Source organism: Rhea pennata, chromosome Z (assembly GCF_028389875.1).
Source record: "Rhea pennata isolate bPtePen1 chromosome Z, bPtePen1.pri, whole genome shotgun sequence".
Taxonomy (NCBI): Eukaryota; Metazoa; Chordata; class Aves; order Rheiformes; family Rheidae; genus Rhea; species Rhea pennata.
The window spans coordinates 30014153-30035608 of NC_084702.1; the positions used below are offsets into that span (position 1 = coordinate 30014153).

Sequence of the window (21456 nt, forward strand, 5' to 3'; positions counted from 1 at the left end):
CACAAATTCTCTGTGATCATACAAGCATATAAGTTAATATATTTAGAGCTGGATCATAGAATCAGTAAGGTTGGAAGGGACCTCTGGAGATCATCTAGTCCAATCCCGCTGCCCCGCAGGGTCACCTAGAGCAGATTGGACAGGGTTGCTTCCAGCCGGGCTTTGAGTACCTCCAGAGAAGGAGACTACACAACCTTTCTGGGCAACCTGTTTCAGTGCCCTGTCACTCTCAGGGAAAAAATCCCCCCCCTCACGTTCAGACAGAACTTCCTGTGCTTCAGTTTCTACACTTTTCTTCTTGTCCCATCACATGTGACAACTGAAAAGAGCTTGTAGACATTGATAAGATCCCCCCTCAGTCTTCTCTTCCCCAGGCTGAAGAGGCCCAGCTCTCACAGCCGTTCCTCAGAGGGCAGATGCTCCAGCCCTCTGATCATCTTCATAGCCCTACACTGGACTCTCTCCAGTAGCTCCATGTCTCTCTTGTAGTGGGGAGCCCAGAACTGGACACAGTACTTGAGAAGAGGCCTCCCCAGGGCTGAGTAGAGGGGCAGGATCACCTCCTTCCACCTGCTGGCAACACTCTTCCCAAGGCATCCCAGGAGACCATTGGCCTTTGTGGCCACAAGGACACATTGCTGTCTCATGGTCAATGTGTCATTCACCGGCACTCCCTAGTTCTTCTCTGAAGAGCTGCTCTCCAGCAGGTCAGCCCCCAGCTTGTGCTGGTGCCTCGGGTTATTCCTCCCTAGGTGCAGGACTCTGCACTTGCCCATGTTGAACCTCATGAGGTTCCTCTCTGCCCAACTCAGCAGCCTGTCCAGGTCTCTCTGAATGGCAGCACAGCCCTCAGGTGTGTCAGCCACTCCTCCCGGCTTTGTACATCGGCAAACTTGCTGAGGAGGCACTCTGTCCCTCATCCAGGTCATTGATGAAAAAGTTGAACAGGATGGGACCCAGTACTGATCCCTGGGGAACTCCACTAGCCACGGGCCTCCAACTGGACTCCACGCCACTGATGACAACGCTCTGAGCTCTGCCTTTCAGCCACTTCTCAGTCCACCTCAGTGCCCACTCGTCTAACCCACACTTCCTGAGCTTGCTTAGGAGGAAGTTATGGGAGACACTGTCAAAAGCCTTGCTGAAGTCAAGGTACACAACATCACTGCTCTCCCCTCATCTATCCAGCCAGTCACTTCATCACAGAAGGCTATCAGGTTGGTTAAGTAGGATTTTGCCTTGGTGAATCCATGCTGGCTACTCTTGATCACCTTCTTTTCCTCCATATGCCTGGGGATGACATCCAGAATGAGCTGTTCCATCACCTTTGCAGGGATGGAGGTGAGGCTGACTGGCCTGGAGTTGCCTAGGTCCTCCTTCTTGCCCTTTTTGAAGACTGGAGTGACACTGGCTTTCTTCCAGTCCTTGGGCACCTCTCCAGTTCTCCAGGACCGTTCAAAGATGATGGAGAGTGGCCTGACAACAACATCCGCCAGCTCCCTCAGTACCCGTGGGTGCATCCCATCTGGGCCCATGGATTTGTGAACATCTAGCTTGCCTAGAAGATCTCTAATCCTATCCTCCTCAACCAAAGGAAAGTCTTCCCTTCTCTGGACTTTCCCCCTTGTCTCCAGGCTCTGGGATTCCCGAGGGCTGCCCTTAGCAGTGAAGACTGAAGCAAAGAAGGCATTCAGTAATTCTGCCTTCTCTTTTTCCTTCATCACCAGGGCCCCTGTCCCATTCAGTAGTGGGCCTGCATTTTCCCTAGTCCTCCTCTTGCTGCTGATGTATTTGAAGAAGCCCTTCCTGTTGTCCTTGACATCCCTTGCCAGACTAGATTCCAGCTGGGCCTTAGCCTTCCTCGCTGCATCTCTGCATACTCTGACTGCATTCCTGTAATTCTCCCAAGTAGCCTGTCCCCTCTTCCACATTCTGTGTATTTTCTTGTTCTGTCTGAGTTTTGCCAGGAGCTCCTTGCTCATCCATGCAGGTCTCCCGCCCCCTTTGCTGGACTTCTTTCTCCTTGGGATGCACCGCTGTTGAGCTTGGAGGAAGTGATGCTTGAATACTAGCCAGCTCTCCTGGACCCCCCCTTCCTTCTAGGGCCTTAACCCATGAGATTCCTCCAAGTAGGCCTCTGAAGAGGCCACAGTCTGCTCTCCTGAAGTCCAAGGTTGAAATCTGGCTTATCATCTTGCTTCCTCCACAAAGGATCCTGAACTCCACCATCTCATGGTCACTGCAGCCAAGGCTGCCCGCAACCTTCACATCTCCAACCAGTCCCTCTCTGTTGGTAAGGACAAGGTCCAGCCGGACACTCTTCCTCGTAGGCTTCTCCACCACCTGTGTCAAGAAGTTGTCATCAATGCATTGCAGGAGCCTCCTGGGCTGTTTGTGCTTAGCTGCGTTGTCGTTCCAGCAGATGTCAGGGTGGCTGAAGTCTCCCATGAGAACCAGGGCCTGTGATCATGAGGCTACTTCCAGCTGTCTGTAGAAGGCCTTATCGACTTCCTCTTCCTGGTCAGGTGGCCTGTAGCAGACACCCACAACAGTGACCCCATGCTAGCCTGCCCTTTGATCTTCACCCATAAGCTCTCAGCTGCCTCCTCCTCCATCCCCAGGCAGAGCTCGAAGCATTCCAATTGCTCTCTCACATAAAGAGCAACTCCACCACCACGCCTTCCTGGCCGGTCTTTCCTAAAAAGCACACAGCCATCCATGACAGTGTTCCAGTCAGGCGAGCTATTCCACCATGTCTTTGTGATTGCAGTTTGATCGTGGCCCTTTGACTGCACACAGATCTCTAATTCCTCCTGTTTGTTCCCCGTGCTGTGTGCGTTGGTTTTCAGGCATTTCAGATTGGTATACAGGCATTTCAGGATAAGCTCGTCTTTTTGGGCAATAGTGAGATCAAACTTAAGATTTTTTTTCCAAAATCTGTAATATCCTCCCTTTGTCCTTCCTGTGCAACTCCAGCCACTTATTTCTGCTTTTTCTCCTCTTACCTTTCTGCTTTCACACTGTTTGTTCCCCCTGTCCTCCCCTAACTATGCATCCTGGGTTGTCAGTTGCCACTGTGCCTTTTAACACTGAACTAGTATTTCACATCCATGTTGTATCCTCATGTTAGTGTTACTCAAATATCAGTAACTTCTAAAGAAGGAAGAGAAATGACCCAAATACTGGCTTCTGTGACTTTCAACTCTTTGACATTTTAGTGCATGGAAGGAGAATAAGGTATGTCTGCAAATGTATATAGGCTCATTACTTAAGTTATAGGTTCATAATTGGTCCTTCTGAATAGACAACAGCTAAGTCCAAAGTACTTCTGCTGTGGCATATCCCTGAATAATGCAAAATTTGATTCTATATTTTATATTTGTGTACCTTTTTTAATATCCCTATCATATAAAAAAACATAGTCTGTTTTGTTTTATGCAAATGGTTGAAAGAAAATGGTTTCTTCCTAGGAGGAAGAAACATATATGCCTAATAAAGGAAATCACTATCTGGAATCTCATGCAATAAATGATGGGTTCATATGAATATGAAACATTGTATTTGAAAAGGGCTAGATTTTCAAATAGCAGATATACCTTTTAGCCATATGCTTTCAGGAAGGATTATATCCTTGCAGCTGAAAGGTTCTATAAAACTCTGAAAATTTTATTTTTCTTATTTTTTTTTCCATGTCTTGGCAGATGTTGAGATAGAAAGGGTTGTTTTTTTTTGTTTTTTTTTTCCCCTAAGCTAACATTTTTTCTTCTTTCTCATTTAATTACAAGGATGAGGAAGATTCATTTGTGATGAAAGCTATTATTCATGCCATCAATGATGACAATGTACCTGGATTACAGCACCTTCTGGGATCTCTGACAAATTACGATGTTAATCAACCCAACAAGGTAAAGTGCAGGTCTGTGCTGAGGTGGGTGGGGGACTAGCTCTCACACTGTTGAATAGAGCAATGGAGTTATAAGAAGAAATGTAACCCTTGAAATGAAGGAAGGGAAAAAATCGAGTGGATGGGAAATAACTCTGTCTTCCTTTAGGGTAAATCTTACTAAAGTATTCTGCAGTCAGTCTTCGCAAAATACCTGAAAATGGAGCCCAAAACATTTTTTGCCTAGACCTTGGCAAAATACAATTCCAAAACAAAAGTAACAATCAAATCTATTTAAGAGCTGTACTATATGAGATATCAAGAGTTCGGTCTGGGGTGTTTTTTTTTTGGGGGGGGGGGGGGAGGGGGGGAGAGTTTGCAGTTGTTGTTCTTAAGGGAATTGAAGATGCCTGAATATTCCTATCTTTTTGGTATTACTTCCTTCTTTTTCAGAGGCCTTTTAAAAACATAGTGTGCAGGGATAATCCTTCTGCCAAAGTTGACTTTGTAAAGCACTGTCAAAAAAGGTTTCCCATAATGCATAAACTGGTTATCTCAACATTATATTAGATAGTGCTGTTCATCTGTTTTGGAAATGCAATGGTTTTGCTTACTAAAGGATTTCAATTTACTGCTGCTGTACTAAATTAAATTATCAGAATGCAGATGAGGAAACAAGTTCTGTTGCTGGCTCTGCTGGTTGACCTTGGATATATCATTTCCACTCCCATTTTTTCACTTTCCTGTAAAAAGGCAATGATTATACTGATCTTCATTATAAAGTACTTTGAAAAATATTGATGAAGAATGCTATAAAATTAAAACCTTTTTTTTCTGTGTAGAGGTCTAGAACCTTTCAAGTTACCAGTGTATTTTTTGTTTTACTGCTACAGTCACATTAACGTTCTAGTAGGTTGCTAGTGGTTTGTATCTGAGTTATTGTGACCAATTTTCCAAGTACTCTGCCTTAAAGTGTGCATATAAAGGAACTGCAGAGGGGAACATCTTTGTCAAACTGATCTAATAGGAGTTTAATGTTAGTATTCCTGTCTTGAAATTCTTGGCTTTAATGTGTAGCATATTGTTCAGTAAGTGTAAATATGACGTCATCCCAGAAATACAGAAAATTGGAGTGAAATAAAATTCTTTGCACCAAGGGATAAATAGTTTTCTCTACAACATGCCCTCTTCTTCAATGTCTAAAAAATAAGTGTATTGTTTATATTTCGTTATTAGCATGGAACCCCACCTCTATTAATCGCTGCTGGCTGTGGAAATACTCAGATGCTTCAGTTGCTTTTAAAGCGTGGATCCCGTATTGATGTTCAAGATAAGGTCAGGATTCTGCTTTGTCACTGTTCTGTGTGTTCTTAGCTTCAGTACAGTTAGCAGAGAACAAACACATCATACCAGGTTGTACTGGACATCAAAACATCTGAGTAGTAGAGTCTGTTATATAAGTTATCCAGTGTCCTCTGTAGCAAAAAGAAAAAAGCAAATCTGTAATAATTTCAGCTTTCAGTTGCTACTGTATAACCTCCAATTTTGATCACTTTGTTAGCTGAATTTGAGCAATACTGATCTTAAAATGTGGTTCTGGTTTATGAAATTGCTTTGATTAACTCAAATTAGTATTTGCTTAAAACAGCAAACACTTTTACACTGGTAAAATTTTAGTACGGAATGGTATGATAAATGCATGTTTTCTTGCTACAGACTATTACTACTAAAATTCATAAATGTCAAGAGGGTATGCTTTGCAAAAAATGCTTTTCAAAAAACTGTTACAATCATCTGGACCTCATTTATACCAAATCACTTGAACCACTGTCTGTGTCCCTTAGTTAGTAGATGGTAAAATATGTAACAAATTTCTTTATCCTGAGACTGTTCTTTCCACAAAAAATGCCCGTGCAAGGAGGAAATGAATGTAAAGATGTAAAGATCTGTCAGTTATCCTTTCACAGAGTTTTTTCTTTTTTTGATTGACACATAGGGCTGTTGAACCACGATTAAGTTATTTTTTTTAAAAAAAAAGAAAAGAGATTCTGATATAAGCTGTAGCTTGACTGGTTCACATCTACTGTGATGAATCTGAGGTTCAGTATACCTGTGTATATGTGTGTGCATGCATATCTCAACAAAAATCTAAAACTGAGATTCTAAATTCTGTGTAAACAAACATTTTTGACAGTCTGGATCTAATGCAATCTACTGGGCTTCTCGACATGGTCATGTAGAAACACTGAAATTTCTCAGTGAGAATAAATGTCCTTTGGATGTCAAGGATAAGGTAAGAACAGAACTTTCCATCTTTCTGGTAGAGTAGGTTTTTTTGTTTTTTTTTTAATGAATATAGCTTCATCTTAGCAAAGAGAGATCTTGCCACTGGAATGTCTTTCAACTATGCTATAATCTAAAGAAGGTGACTTTTTTTTTAGTGTATTTTTATAAGCTGACATAGAGAGCTCTGATAACACAGCTTTTAAGCAGCTGCATGTACTGATTGTTTTTCTGACAGATGTTAGCCAGGCATGAATATAAATGTGGTGAGTACATGCTGGGTAGATGGAGAAGTACAAACTTAATTTAATTTTCTCATGACAACTAGTTTCACATTGGAACGCGTGGTAAAATTGTGGTTCTGTTTTTCATTTCTCTTGACTGCAAATCGCTTTTGTCTGACAAGTAAATTTGACTGTTACTAAGTTGACTGTAATAAAGCCTAATGCTTTATAGCTGATGAGCATTTACCTTGTCTTCAACAGTGTTACTTGAGTAATGTTTGCACTAGAAGTTGGTTGCTGTTAAAATCTTTTACATTAGCAATATTTTTATACTGCCATAGCTCCAGTGTAGAGACAGTTATACTTGTAAAATGTAGTTGACAGGAATGCTATGCAAAGCATATTAGGAAAATTAATGTTCAATTTATCCTGTTTGAGCTTTAAAGAAGTTACTCTTTTAATAAAAATATCATTTCTTTTTCATATCACTGTAACAAAATCATTAATCAGGTTGTAAATAATTACATTTAGAGACCAAAATATACCAGGATTTACCAAAGTCTTGAATCAACTGTGTATGTATGGAAAGAGGGAAAATAATATGAATAGAAATAAAACTTCTGTTTCAATGCCTCATTGAACACACTGTGTGCTCCCTTGGCCAGCTGCTCCTCATATTGCTGAGAGATTGCATTGTGGCTGTAATTTTGAACAAATAAGTTCAGAACAAAAAGTTCTGAAAAAGGAAGGCCTTTGAAGAAATTGTGTCAGCTGGTGTTACACGTGTAATGTACAACAGTGTGCTAGCTGGAGATGTCTACTGACTGTAGTTGGGATGCCAGGGTACAGGTACAGAGAAGGGGCATGGACTTCCATGCCACATATAAGCATTCAAACTGTGCATAGTGGTGTATATCTATGAGTGATGTATGAAATTACACTGGAATGTTCTTCTGTAATTTCAGTCTGGAGAGACAGCTCTCCATGTCGCAGCTCGGTATGGGCATGTGGATGTGGTTCAGTTTCTCTGTAGTATTGGATCCTATCCAGACTTTCAAGACAAGGTGAGTCATAGCTTCTTTCTGTTTTTCGCAGACAAATACAGCTTTAGTATAAGTGGACAAAACTCCTAGTTTTGCCTTGCTGCCTCCCATGTGTTTGAATTGGAAAAAAAAATAATAGAATTATGGAGGTTTTTGTATCTTTTAATATATGAAGGCTGTTCAGAAACAGCATGCGTGAACTGCTGTAGCTGTACTCCTAAAACACAAGGACTCTTGAAAATGAAGGTTTAAAAATTGAGAGAACTGTGCTTCATGAGGGTATGGATGGTGTATCCTGAATTCAGCTAATGCTTTATTTTTAGCTACGTAACTACTTTAGTTATAAGCCTTGAGTTCAGCTTGTTTTTATGAGTCATGGAGGTTCCTTAAATGTGAAGCTTTCTTTTGGAAAATGAATTTGCAAGAGGGTTCCTGTAAAGAAGAAAAATAAATCCTACCTGTCAGCTCTGAACTAGAAACTTTTATGGGAAAACAGGAAGGAAAAGCATTAATTTAAAAAGGAAAAAAAAATGCAACCCAACCCAAATTTCACTGAAATTCCATGGCCTATTTGAGTTCTACCAGCGTTTCAAAATGCTGTGTGCTGTAGGACTATCTTTATGTTGTTTTGTAGGACTATCTTTATGTTGTTTTGTAGGACTATCTTTATGTTGTTTAAGCAGCAGAAGGTCAGAGGGCCCCAAAAGTGCTCTTTAGCTATTACTTTTTCCTGAGATTTTTGCAGAATCATTTGATGACACGAGTATCATCATCGATATTTGCCAAGCACAAAAAGGTATCCCATTGTTTAGAATTTAACAGAATGGCTCTGTTTTTTAATCCTCTCTGCTTTTCATTGAGCTACCAAAGCATTGCTTTCCATAGCTTATTTTTATAAAACTTTTGAGTGCCTGAATGATGTTCTGCAGAATTGTTATGAAGCACAGGAATATTAAAGGTGAATGTTTTGAAGCTTCCTCGGTTCAAACAAAGACCACATTAGAATTTCAGTTGCAACTGGACTTGAACGAATTCAGAATACCCACAGCTTCAAAGCCCTGTCTTAATGTGACATTAGATGACTCAGTTTCCTAAGTACTTAAGTCACTCTACATTAAAAAAATCATTTAAATGTGTTTGAACATTGTAAACAGTGACATGTCTCGATCTGCGGGTCTAGTGGGATTTAGATCTCCTTGGTGAGTGATCCATTTTAAACACTATATTAATCTCTCAGTGCACGGGATATAGAAGTTGTTTGTCAACAAGGATGCGTTTTCAAGTAAGAACTAAAATAAATAGCTTTAGCAGCATAGAAATATCAAAATTAGTATTGCTTACATGCTAGGTATTGTGTATAAGTAGGTCTATGGTTAGAAATATGGACTCCCAGAATCAAGATAGTGATGAAAATCTAATGAACTGTCACAATCACTGAGTATATCAGCAGGAATTACTCTCACTTTGAGAATGTCAGCATTAGAAATTACCATGTCTTCTTATAGGGCTTACTTTAATAGACTGTATTTTTTCTTTCCTGAGATCTTCCTGCATTTTTAAATTAAGCTGGGGAATAGTTACTACTAGCATTTGCTTCAGCTATTTTGTATTTTCCTAATCTATGTTGACAGGAGGAAGAAACACCATTGCATTGCGCTGCTTGGCATGGCTACTACTCTGTTGCCAAAGCACTTTGTGAAGCAGGTTGTAATGTGAACATTAAAAACAAAGAAGGGGAGACTCCTCTCCTAACAGCATCTGCTAGGGGTTACCATGATATCGTGGAATGCTTGGCAGAGCATGGAGCTGACCTTGATGCAACAGACAAGGTTAGTAATGGATGAGTGAGTTACTGTTAGTCAGGAATTATGTCCAGAGATCACAGATGTCACAGAGCTGTACCTCTGAGTTGTTTTATTCAAGTGCTGCAAGCCATCATTACTTCTATGATACGGGTTTTCTAGATGGATCTAAGGAGAATATTGATGACTCCAATAGTGTTTGAAGTTGCTGAGTAATCATTTTTCCATGATTAGGTTTCTGCGTTTGCATTATCACCTTATTAATTAACACTTTGAGCAACACACTCTATATAGAGAATAGCAGGAACAGTAGGAGCTGAAGCTGGCAACAAGCTATTAACTTAAGAGAAAAAAAAATGAATTGTTTGCCTTTGATACCTATGTGTGAGATAAAATCACACCTAATACCAGTAGTCTACATTCTAACTATTTAGAAATAACTCCAGTTGATTCAGAACTATTTATTTTGTCATTTAGAATGTGGTCGCAAGGAATAATCTTTGCATTTTATTGCTTATATTTATGCCATGCTTGTTCTTATAACTAGTATTATTCCTGATGGAATTGCCATTACATCTAAATAGTTGCTAAAATAAGAAAAATGCTTTCTCTTCTAAAAAAAAAAATTTTTTTTTTTTTTTTTTTTTTTTTTACAGACACTGTCACTTTAGCTGTTCCACAGAGGGGAAAATTCTGCCCCTAAAATTGATCCTTAAGCGGATGACTTTTTTTTATCACTAATTTCTGTCAGTAAATGCTACAGTGGTTTGACACTCAACTGACTGTTACTGGGAAGTCATCAGCATAAAATGTTTATCTGCACTACATTCTTTCCTGTGAAAAAGCACAGTAGCTTAATATAAATCTGTTCTCATCCCATAGTTTATTTGTTCTGACAGATATTGTGCATCTCCTTGCCTTCACTCTCAAAGGAAAAAACATTGTGATTCTTGAGGCAGGGAGATGCACACAATTGCCCTGAAATGATCATGACTATGAAAAGTACTTTTTTTTTATTATTAAAATCTTGCTTACAAGATGTCTTATGATTTTAGGACGGGCACATAGCCCTACACCTTGCTGTGAGAAGATGTCAGATGGAAGTGGTTAAAACTCTGATCAGTCAAGGATGTCTTGTAGATTTCCAAGACAGACATGGCAACACTCCTCTGCATGTAGCATGCAAAGATGGGAATGTTCCTATTGTGATGGCACTCTGTGAAGCAAGTTGTAATTTGGATGTCACTAATAAGGTAAATGGAATATGAATACTGAATTACTGTGTTTAATAATAGCTCGCTTGTTGTATAGATGACGTTTTCCACTTCTCTAATATGAAAAGTGTTTTTTCCTTTTTCTTTAATTTTTTGTATCTACTTTATTTTTTGTCTCAAATGCTAAACATTAATTCACCTTGTAAATTTACCTAAGTTCTTTTCAGTTGAGTAAATGATTAAAAATCTATGAAGAAAGAACCCAACTGAATTAATTGTCACAGCATACTTTGTTGTTCAGTTCTAATGTTAAAGTATATGCCTGCCTGCTTCCCTAGTTGTGTGGTTTTGCTTTATGCTGACTACAGCTAGGCACTCGAACAGATTAAATGCATTTCTTCTGACCTAAATTAGCATTGACTTGAATTGATTTAATACTAGTAATTTACTTTTACAGAGTTGAAGCTTGGCACTTTTATTAAAAAAAAAAAAAAAAAAAAAAAAAAAAAAGGAATTCTTCCAAATGATGTGAAAAGGCCTGTACCTTTTAAATCAACTGCAGAATCTACTCGCAGTTACAAAAACATGTCATCTTTCCTAGTTCATTTTTTCATGCCTTAAGTTGGTTTATTAAAACAAATCCTAATCAAACATTATTATTAAAATAGCTTGAATTTATTTATAAAACCAGTTTGTTTCCAGCAGGGTATATTAAATCTCAGAACTTAAGTGTGAAAGTGTTTTCGGAAGTTCAAGAAAGCAGACTGAATGAGATGCTTTTGGGGTACTTTTTTGTGGTTTTCTTTTTCACAGAAGCGTGATAATCACAGAAACACACAATTATGCAGAAATTTTGGTTTCAGTGCATATATAACTGGATAACTGCCAGCCAAAAATGCAAAATGTCCATGATTGTAGTAATCGCTTTCCAAAGAGAGAAACTAATAGCCTCTCTCTAAAACAAATGCTTTGTTGCTCTCCTTTGTTGTGCTAGTGCTGTAGGATATGTGAAAACTAAATGTAACATTCTGAATTTCCTCCTAAGGATTTTTAAATAAATCATACACTGCTTCCAGAAATTTTCTTATTGATGGTTTGAATAGCTTTAACATCAGCCGTTAAACTCTGCCAACCTACTATGTAGGGTTAGGGCATGATATTTAGCTTTGAATGACTTTCACTGATCTGGAAGGATGCTATAATGTTACTTTTATGTGCCAAAAAGTTTAAAAGTTATTTGTAGGGGTTTTTCTGTGATTTGTTTGTTTCAAGTGTTGCAGCTTCTTGGTTTTTCTGAAAACGTGCATATTCTGACAATAACATACTACTAAATAACTTTTTCATTTACGACAAAACCTCTAAATTTCTGTGTATCAGACAGCTAAGAGAGGTTGTGGGGATTTTGGCTTAAAGGTTGTCCAGTACAATCAATTTTGTTTTTAATAATTAAGACCATCAACTGCCAACTGAAAAATTTTATGATAATGAACTGCCCAGTCCTGCCTCTGAGCTTAAACCTCTTTGGGCAATTAAATCCAGATCCATAGTTGAGAACACATTTGGGGGAAGGTGAGTTAATACAGCCAAAACTGGATTAGCATTTTATATAATTGAGAATGCTGAGCAGAGATCAGTGGTTTGACCTTAAGTGTACTGTGGAAAAAGATCATCAGTCTTCAAGTGTTCAGAGGATATGGTACCACAGCTATAGAAGCTGTGGTTGAAGTTTGTGTCCTGTTATTCCTTTTAGACTCTAGTATACTATGAGGTACTTCACAGCACACTTTGTTTGGAAGAGTGACCCTGGGTCATTATTTGCACTTGTCATTTTCAGCAGCAAGCCATGAAATGTGAGTGAATTGCCATAATGACTGTATATCCTTGCTTCTCAAATCTGACTTTGCCCAGCATAAGTAGTACTAGTTGAAGTTACTGTTTGTTTCTTCCACAGATATATGCAGTAGAATATTATATGCATTTATCTGACTTGAGATGTAGGTTCTTGAGGAGCAAACATTTTTTCAGTTCAAGTTTTCCAGTTGATACAAAGTTAGCTTTCCCTTCAAATACTTTTTTGTGAAGTAAGCATGTGAGTTGTTTTCTGCATGTAGGATTAGAACAGGAGGAAGAGTGTTGAAAGCAGAAAAAAGTATAAGCAGATAGAGGAAGAGTTACAAGCAAATAGTATATGGCAGTGGTATTTATAATGATGGAAGAGAATGTGAAAGACCAAAAGTGGATGTTTTGAGAACCTGATCTCAATGGACAGTCTCAGGGGAAAAGTGAGAGCTGGTAAAGGAATACATCCAGCAACTTCCTCTTTTGATGATGGTTTTCCTGATCGTTTCTCTGGCACTGAAAGAGAAAATCCCTTCGGATTGACAAAGCAATTTGTCCTTAATATATCTTTCTTTTATGCCCTTTTTATGGGGAAAGAGAGAGTGCAGATACTTAGTTTTAGGTAATACTTGGCTTAAATAGAACTCAGGGCTTTAAAGGTTAAGAATTTAGTGTTGTTGAACTAGATTGGATTTACTTAAGCAAAATGGAGTTCAGTTTACTAGGAATTAGAAAGACATTCTCACATACAGCCACATACCATAAGAATTCTTCCATAGTTGTAGGGAACTTAGCCATATAATTGTTTTCCATTTCTAAGTAGTCAATCTAGCCTTCATTTCTAATTGAGCTTTAAGGCATTCTGTTCAAGCTGTAATCAAATTACTTAAGTTTTTGCAAGGTCTTCATCGGTGTATAATTTCTATGAGTAATCAAATATATTATGTAATCAGAGCACTGTTCTCTGGCTACCATAGTAACACATTCTTTTCCCTGCCTTAGTATGGAAGAACACCTCTACATCTGGCAGCAAATAATGGCATTCTCGATGTTGTCCGGTTCCTGTGTCTTACTGGCGCCAGTGTAGAAACTTTAACCTCTGTAAGTATGACAGATGTGTTAAGTTTCTTTCTTGTTTTATGTATGACATTAGGAGACAAGTCAAAATTCCTATTTTGGAAAAGAAGTAAGGACAGCAGTCTAACGTAATGAAATTTCAATTTTTTAAAAAAAGATGTTAGACTGAAATACATCCCTAGCTTGAAAAGCATTCTGTTGTGCACCTGTCTCCATCTTAAAGCTACTTTTGAAACTAGTTAAATACAGTGCAATTACCACTTCATCCACAGAATTCATTCAGCTACGAATTGTGGCATTGTGTTTTCTGTGTGCCAAATAGGCCACTCGCCACTGTCTTAATACATCGTATACCATTTGTATATGTATTAAACTTTTTTTTAACTTTAAGATGGTTAAAAAGATATATTTTCGTGGTGGTGATGTGTGGGATGAGTGGATGAGTAAACTAGCATGCAAGTGTCCTTGTAAACGAAATTGTTTCTGTTAGATCAGTCAGCACCACTGCTTCCAGTCAGCATCCTCAAGGTATTTTTCATTCTCAGAGAGAGAAACATCCCCTAGCTGGCACATGCAAAGGAGAATGAAGGAGAATGAGGCATCATACACACCATTACCTGTGTTTTAAGCAAACTAGCTACCTTCTATTTGCAGAAGAATTGGATCAGTTTACATTGCTGCTTGCCATAACTAATTCATCCTACTCAGAAATAACTATTGCTCTCTGTATTGAAATATTAAAATCATACTGTCATTTAGTTTTAGCTGAGCTCTTGTTTTCCAGAGTTGTTCTCCAAACAAAGTACCCCTGAGATTGCTGAAATGGAAGGAAAAGGAGAAAAATGCTGTGTCTGATTTGTTTTATGCATTTGATATAACTTAAACCAGTTTTGTTGTCTTCTGTTTTATCCTCTTAACGTGTACTGTTTTATCATCTTAATATGCATCTCATATGTCAGGCAAAACCTTTAAAAAGCAGTCATTAAAATCACTGAAGTTAGAATTACGACTTCAACAAGTTCAGCATTTACAAATGACATTCTGAAGACTGCTGGATTTGCCATATCCCCTATTAATAAGTAACAAAATGTGTATAAACTGGGCTTACTGGAGTGTTTTATAGCTTTTTGCTCTTCACCTTTTTTTTTCTAGTAGGTTCCATTCTATATTTGTGCTTTCACTACTAAATACTGTACAGATAAGATGTAACAAAAAGGTTGTGGGGGAATTCATGAGCAGATCTGTGTCAGTTTGTTTGTCATGATGGCTATATTGACATGATTGTGTGGATCCTCTCCTTTCAAGATAAAAATACTTTTTATTTCTTTGTTTAATATCGGTTGGAAGAAGGTGACAAATTAAATTGTAGTGATACTAAATCTAGCAGGAGAAAGAGATTGGTTATACATTACTATCCATTACTGAAGCAGTGTTACAGTGGAAAGAAGAAAAGAAGAGGAGAGGGAGTGAGCAAGCATACTTGGTGATTTTAATGACACTTAAGTTTTGTATGAGCTTGCCAGGTGAATGTTAAACTGTTTTGAAAACTGTTATTAACAGCTGTCTCTGAGCCACTGCAGTAGAATTAATTGCCGCCTTCTTCTCTCAGAATTTCTCAAGAGTTAACTTTTTTCAGCATTGTTAAATAACTTTGGACTGGAGTGTGATTTCTCTGTCCCTGCTCTAGATTAGAGATCATTTTAGAACTAGTTTAAATTTGATTGTGCACATTTTCTTAAGTGAATCCTCTTTAGAAAGCCTTCTGTTTCTGAAGTATATTCTCTTCATTTTTTAAATATCCTTCAGAATGTCCTGTGTGCTCATGTACTAGTTGGCGCCATATTGTCACCTCATCATGAAAGTTTCTAACATTTTAATGAGCTTAAAATTGTCAGATTGCTCGGAACCTTTGATGCTTGCAAATGGCTGGTTAAATTCAGGACCAACTCTTATATGCATGACTGTACAAAAAAAGGAGCTAGTCACTGATTGAGATAAAATGTTTCATCATGTGATTAATGTTTTCATGGGTCCTATAATCAGAGGGTAGGGGCTGAGGGCTGTATATATGCACACATGCACAGATATAGACATATATATGTCTCTGTATGTATAATATATATTTCTGTAACTTGCATGCCAGATTTGCTTAGCCATTGCTATTCTAGTGTCTAGGTCCTTGTTCTGTAGTTCTCAAGAAAGCCTGAGCAGGAAAATAACTCATCAAAACCCATCTTCTATTCTGTTTGATTATGTTGGTTTTTTTATTCTCACTGTGCCATACAGTTCATCCTGCAATTGACATCCAGAAAATTAAACAGCTTCATCTTGTTCACAGAACTGGACAAAAAGGAAAGCCTTATCGTATTATTTTTTTTTTTCATGGAAGGTGCTTTCTTTGCCTGTTACATTGAGCTTTCAGATTTGAGTCAAAATACTCATGAAAATACAAAAAAAATGCTGCCATCTGTCAAGTTAAACATCTCAGAATGCTTTTGCTTAGGTAGATTTGGCCTACAGTTGTCTGCTGGATTTGATGCTTTTTGTCAGTGCTGCTGTGTTGGTAACTCTGGAGTATCTTTCAGCTAATCTGGCCTTTTTGCTTGTCTTTTTTCTTCTGTGCTCTAGCAATCATGGATTTCAAAAATAATGTGCGTCAGGGAACAATGCCTTAGCAAGCATAGGCTGCACCGTTAGGTAATACGAGCTGGGCACTGAGAGTAACCACAAGGCAAGCAGGCAGTGTGACTTCACCAATTAGGGCACAGTCCTACAGCACCCAAGTGAGGCAAGTAGAGCAGGTCTAACAGTAATTAGCTTCAGCCAAGAGTCCAGATCATCACAGAATCATAGAATCAGTAAGGTTGGAAGGGACCTCTGGAGATCATCTAGTCCAGCTCCCGTGCTCAGCAGGGTCACCTAGAGCACATTAGACAAGGTTGCTTCCAGCCGGGCTTTGAGTATCTCCAGAGAAGGAGACTACACAACCTTTCTGGGCAACCTGTTTCAGCGCTCCATCACTCTCACAGGGAAGAAATTCCCCCTCACGTTCAGACAGAACTTCCTGTGCTTCAGTTTCTACCCTTTTCTTCTTCTATCCAGCCAGTCACTTCATCACAGAAGGCTATCAGGTTGGTTAAGTAGGATTTTGCCTTGGTGAATCCATGCTGGCTACTCTTGATCACCTTCTTTTCCTCCATATGCCTGGGGATGACATCCAGAATGAGCTGTTCCATCACCTTTGCAGGGATGGAGGTGAGGCTGACTGGCCTGGAGTTGCCTAGGTCCTCCTTCTTGCCCTTTTTGAAGACTGGAGTGACACTGGCTTTCTTCCAGTCCTTGGGCACCTCTCCAGTTCTCCAGGACCGTTCAAAGATGATGGAGAGTGGCCTGACAACAACATCCGCCAGCTCCCTCAGTACCCGTGGGTGCATCCCATCTGGGCCCATGGATTTGTGAACATCTAGCTTGCCTAGAAGCTCTCTAATCCTATCCTCCTCAACCAAAGGAAAGTCTTCCCTTCTCTGGACTTTCCCCCTTGTCTCCAGGCTCTGGGATTCCCGAGGGCTGCCCTTAGCAGTGAAGACTGAAGCAAAGAAGGCATTCAGTAATTCTGCCTTCTCTTTTTCCTTCATCACCAGGGCCCCTGTCCCATTCAGTAGTGGGCCTGCATTTTCCCTAGTCCTCCTCTTGCTGCTGATGTATTTGAAGAAGCCCTTCCCGTTGTCCTTGACATCCCTTGCCAGACTAGATTCCAGCTGGGCCTTAGCCTTCCTCGCTGCATCTCTGCATACTCTGACTGCATTCCTGTAATTCTCCCAAGTAGCCTGTCCCCTCTTCCACATTCTGTGTATTTTCTTGTTCTGTCTGAGTTTTGCCAGGAGCTCCTTGCTCATCCATGCAGGTCTCCCGCCCCCTTTGCTGGACTTCTTTCTCCTTGGGATGCACCACTGTTGAGCTTGGAGGAAGTGATGCTTGAATGCTAGCCAGCTCTCCTGGACTCTGCTTCCTTCTAGGGCCTTAACCCATGAGATTCCTCCAAGTAGGCCTCTGAAGAGGCCACAGTCTGCTCTCCTGAAGTCCAAGGTTGAAATCTGGCTTATCATCTTGCTTCCTCCACAAAGGATCCTGAACTCCACCATCTCATGGTCACTGCAGCCAAGGCTGCCCGCAACCTTCACATCTCCAACCAGTCCCTCTCTGTTGGTAAGGACAAGGTCCAGCAGGACACCCTTCCTCATAGCAATAAGGCAAGTCCAAAGTCAGGAAGTCAGGTCAGCATTGGGTCAGGTAAGAATAAGATGGTCAGTCAAGGGTCTAGTTACCATCAGAGTGATTCATAGTGATAAGGCAGGTTTGAGGTCAAGCCCAGAAAGTCAGGGTATAGGTCAATGGTACACATGGCCACACAAAGGCATAACTGCAGTGTCATTCGGGCAGGGACTAAGGGCAAATGCCTCATCTTAAGTGCAGCTTTTGAGTGAAAGGTGTGGAGAGGAAGCTCTTGATGAGGGTTTTTTTCAAGTCTTCCTTCACAACTGTTTGAACCAAGACTAAGCAGATAGGGTGCATCAGAGAGCTGATCTTGAGCTCAAGAAACCCTTAAAGTGGGGAGTGAGCTCTGGGATTCAAGAGTGCCATCTCTGTTATGAAGTAGACTTCCCCTGTGCTCTCATGCTCCCATTTGCTTAGATTTATACCAAACCAAACCATCCTTGTTGACATTTTTCCAGTTTTGGGAACATCCATAAGCCTCCATATCTCTCCATAACCATGCTCACTAGTCAGGCTCTGGATTAATAACTCTCATCTGCATTCTTGGCCGAATGCTCACCAGATCATGATTTCCTTGCTGTTGGGTGTAAACAACTATACTTGTGCTAAACATCTGATATCACAGTACAGCTGTTTGCCTTCAAGCCTGGCTTTGGTTAAAAACAGCCCTCATGGAGCAGCTGGGCACAGCAAGAAAGGATGTCAAGTTATGCAGTCCATGTCACTGCAATTCCAGTGTGCCCAATGAAAGGTGTGGGATTTGCTCTGATCCTAAGGGATTTGAGGTGTAAGAATTTATTATTGGATATGTACTTCATGCTATAGTTTGCTAGGCTTTCTCAAAGTATTTATTGCAATATTGAAATGCTAGGCTCTGGAAATGTGCAGGGCCAAACGATAGTCTTGCTTTAGACTTATAATGAGACCAAGGATTTGAGGATTTTGATAAAATCCACACCTGAGGTTAGTGCAGGTCATCATAAGGATTCTCATGAATGGAATCAATATTTCCCCTTTATTTGAAGATTTAGATTCCCTTAGATGTGTCCAAGATTGGAAACCCAGGAAACACCAGGAGCATGAAGTTTTTCTGATGACAGCCTAGTCCCCCAAACACTGAACTGTTTTTTTCCCTTTGTACAACAGGCACTCAGGATTGAGTAGAATTTGGAGGGATAGAGTCGGTTGAAAAGACAAGATGCTTCTCTTTTTTACGTCTTTTTCTAAGGAAAACTATTTTTTAAAATACATTCGAAGATTTCTTTACTAAAGTTGCAGTTACTCAAATATGGAAGAAATTAAGGGCAAGCTGTTGATTTAAATTTTATCAGTTCACATCATAAACTATATTTTTTGCTGTTTCTTGCTAATGCTCTATTCCTGAGCTGTTTGAATTATCTGGAATTGTGGAGTACATAATGACTTTTATAGAAAACAGAAAAGGGCTTCTGTAGGTGGACACTCTATTGTAAAAGACATTTATTTCATTATTCTCAAACTGCTTAAGACAGTATAGATTTCACATGAAAAACTATAGTAAAATCATAGATATAAGCTTAAAAAGAGGTCTTAATTTGTCAGTAATTGTTCTTAACACAGGAAAGCTCTTGCCTAGGAGAGGGTAAAAGAAGCAAAGTATTCTCAAATTAGTTATGTTTCATACTTTGGTAATAGATAATAACATTAATGTAGTCATAAAAGTAGCATGCAGTTCTTCTTTCAACTTTCATATTAAACTGCTGACATATGAAACACGGGTAATTAAATGTCAGGAGCAGAATGCTGAAGACAGCTTTGCTTCTCCTTTTAAGTTTGCTAAAGGCAATTTAAACCAGAAGTCTTACACTGTTCATGTTTTTGAAAACATTGATCCAGTGACTAATTTGCCATTGTCATTCTTTATCCATTTGTAAAGAGAAATCACCTCTTCATGTGAATGAATATGCTAGTGTATGAACCCTTTGTGAAATGTTTAAACTTTTAGATCTGATTGTTATATAGTATCTAGAAAGGGCTGTCATCCACTAATTGATTGTGAGAAAAAAAGAAGAATTCAAAGGGGAAATACTGCCATCACTCTAAGCCTCTGAATTCAAAGTATCTGGTTTGGCAACAAAATGCCAATTCACAAACTAATACTGATGTTCTACATTTTGTCTTAACTTTTTTGGACAGTTTAACAAAACAGGAATTCCAGTGAGGGCAATTTTTGCTTGTTGGTTTGTTTTACCTTCTCTCCATCCATTTGCATCTGACAGCAATTATTCTGCTATTGTCTGTATTGTCTGCAATTATTCTACTATTGCTCGGCAGAACTGAGCAATACTATATGTGGTTTTTTTATTATGGACAAAAGGAAGGAACTGCCACTAATGATTTGTTTTTTAACAGGATGGGAAAACAGCAGAAGATCTTGCTAGAGCAGAGCAGCATGAACATGTGGCTAGTCTGCTTGCAAGACTGAAAAAGGTTGGAGATGCATGAATTTAATTGCATTCTACATTTTTTTAAGATAGTAAGAAAGGTTTGACTGTAGGGAAATAATAAGAACATTAGATATTTATCAAAGCTATTCTAAAAAGCTCTGTTGCAAAAATCCTTACTGAAATGGTATCATTTTTCTCATTTTTAATTAAAAGTGTACCTTTCTGTTAAAGCTTCTATGTACATATTAGTAAAAATGGCTACTTTACACTGTTCTACTGTTTTTTCTGTTTCATCTTATCCTGTCTCTAACAATATCTAGCAATGCTATTTGCTTCTGAGGACTTATTTCTGCTATCTCCCTGTTTTATTGAAGCAAATCTTGAAGCACAACACAATAGTTTGCTCTCCTGCACTGCATCCCCTTGTTGAGTGGAATTTTAAGCTAAGATTGTGTGGGGAATAGCAGAGCATTTATGTCTTATTGCTTCCTGCTAGGCAAAGAGAAACAGACAGATCTAATTAGTTCTTTCCAGACTCTGTTCTTGGAAAGAAGAAGGAATATTCTTCAGATACTACAAGGCTGAGATAAAAAGGGATCATGGGTGATCTTGAAGCTGACAGCTCTCCTGAGGGAGATGCGAGTGGGCTTGAGTAAGGTCTGCCCTGTGAGAATGAGTTTGCCACTGTGGAGGAGTCAATGGATCCACACAGAGGGCAAACAATCAAGTCTGCAAAGAACCAAGTAGGCAAGCAGATAAATTGAGGCCTGGAACAAGGAGATGAACTGAAACACAGGAAACTCCATCTAAGCATAGGAAAACACTCCTTTACTGTGAGGCTGCCTAGAGAGGTTGTAGAATTTAGAGATATTCAAGATCCGACTGGACATTGTCTTGGGCAACCTGCTGTAGCCTGTCCTGCTTGAGCAGGGAGTTCAGATCAAATGATGGTCTCCAAAGATGCCTTCCAATCCTTCTGTGGTTCTGTGAAACAAGTGTAGAGGGTATATACTTGTGGTGGAGGGGGAGAAAAATGGAATGGTGTGTGGAAAGGTTTTTTAGGTAGAAAAGGTGAAAGGAATAAGTGTTTGGTAAAAGGAGAGATAATGAACTATGAAGAGCAATGTGTACATTGGAAAAAGAAAAAAGGTCAAAATAAAAAGTAATTTATGTGCTGGGGTGGGGGAAATTCTCTCAAGTATGGCAAATACAGACAAAGTTAATGGAAAGGAGATAGGAACACAGCAGTTTTAAGATTTCGATGGTAGCTATCATTCCAGAATTCTTCAGTACTGCGTGTATGTTATATAAACTGGCAGATAGTAAATGTAAGTTTACAGAATCTGGAGATCCTGGTGATGCTACTGGGCCTCATGGGCAAGGAGAAAGG

At 39.3% G+C, this 21456-nt stretch overlaps 1 protein-coding gene across 2 annotated transcripts in view; it reads left to right on the top strand.

Annotated features, from left to right (window-relative positions):
* The window catches only part of DAPK1 (death associated protein kinase 1), a 92495-nt gene that overhangs the window by 57846 nt on the left and 13193 nt on the right, over positions 1 to 21456 (top strand). For both annotated transcript variants that reach the window (XM_062599185.1, XM_062599186.1), the window contains 8 exons: positions 3786 to 3905; positions 5120 to 5218; positions 6078 to 6176; positions 7356 to 7454; positions 9065 to 9262; positions 10291 to 10488; positions 13291 to 13389; positions 20032 to 20109. In XM_062599185.1, coding sequence (XP_062455169.1) covers positions 3786 to 3905; positions 5120 to 5218; positions 6078 to 6176; positions 7356 to 7454; positions 9065 to 9262; positions 10291 to 10488; positions 13291 to 13389; positions 20032 to 20109 — 990 coding nt within the window. The remainder of the gene's footprint in view (positions 1 to 3785; positions 3906 to 5119; positions 5219 to 6077; positions 6177 to 7355; positions 7455 to 9064; positions 9263 to 10290; positions 10489 to 13290; positions 13390 to 20031; positions 20110 to 21456) is intronic.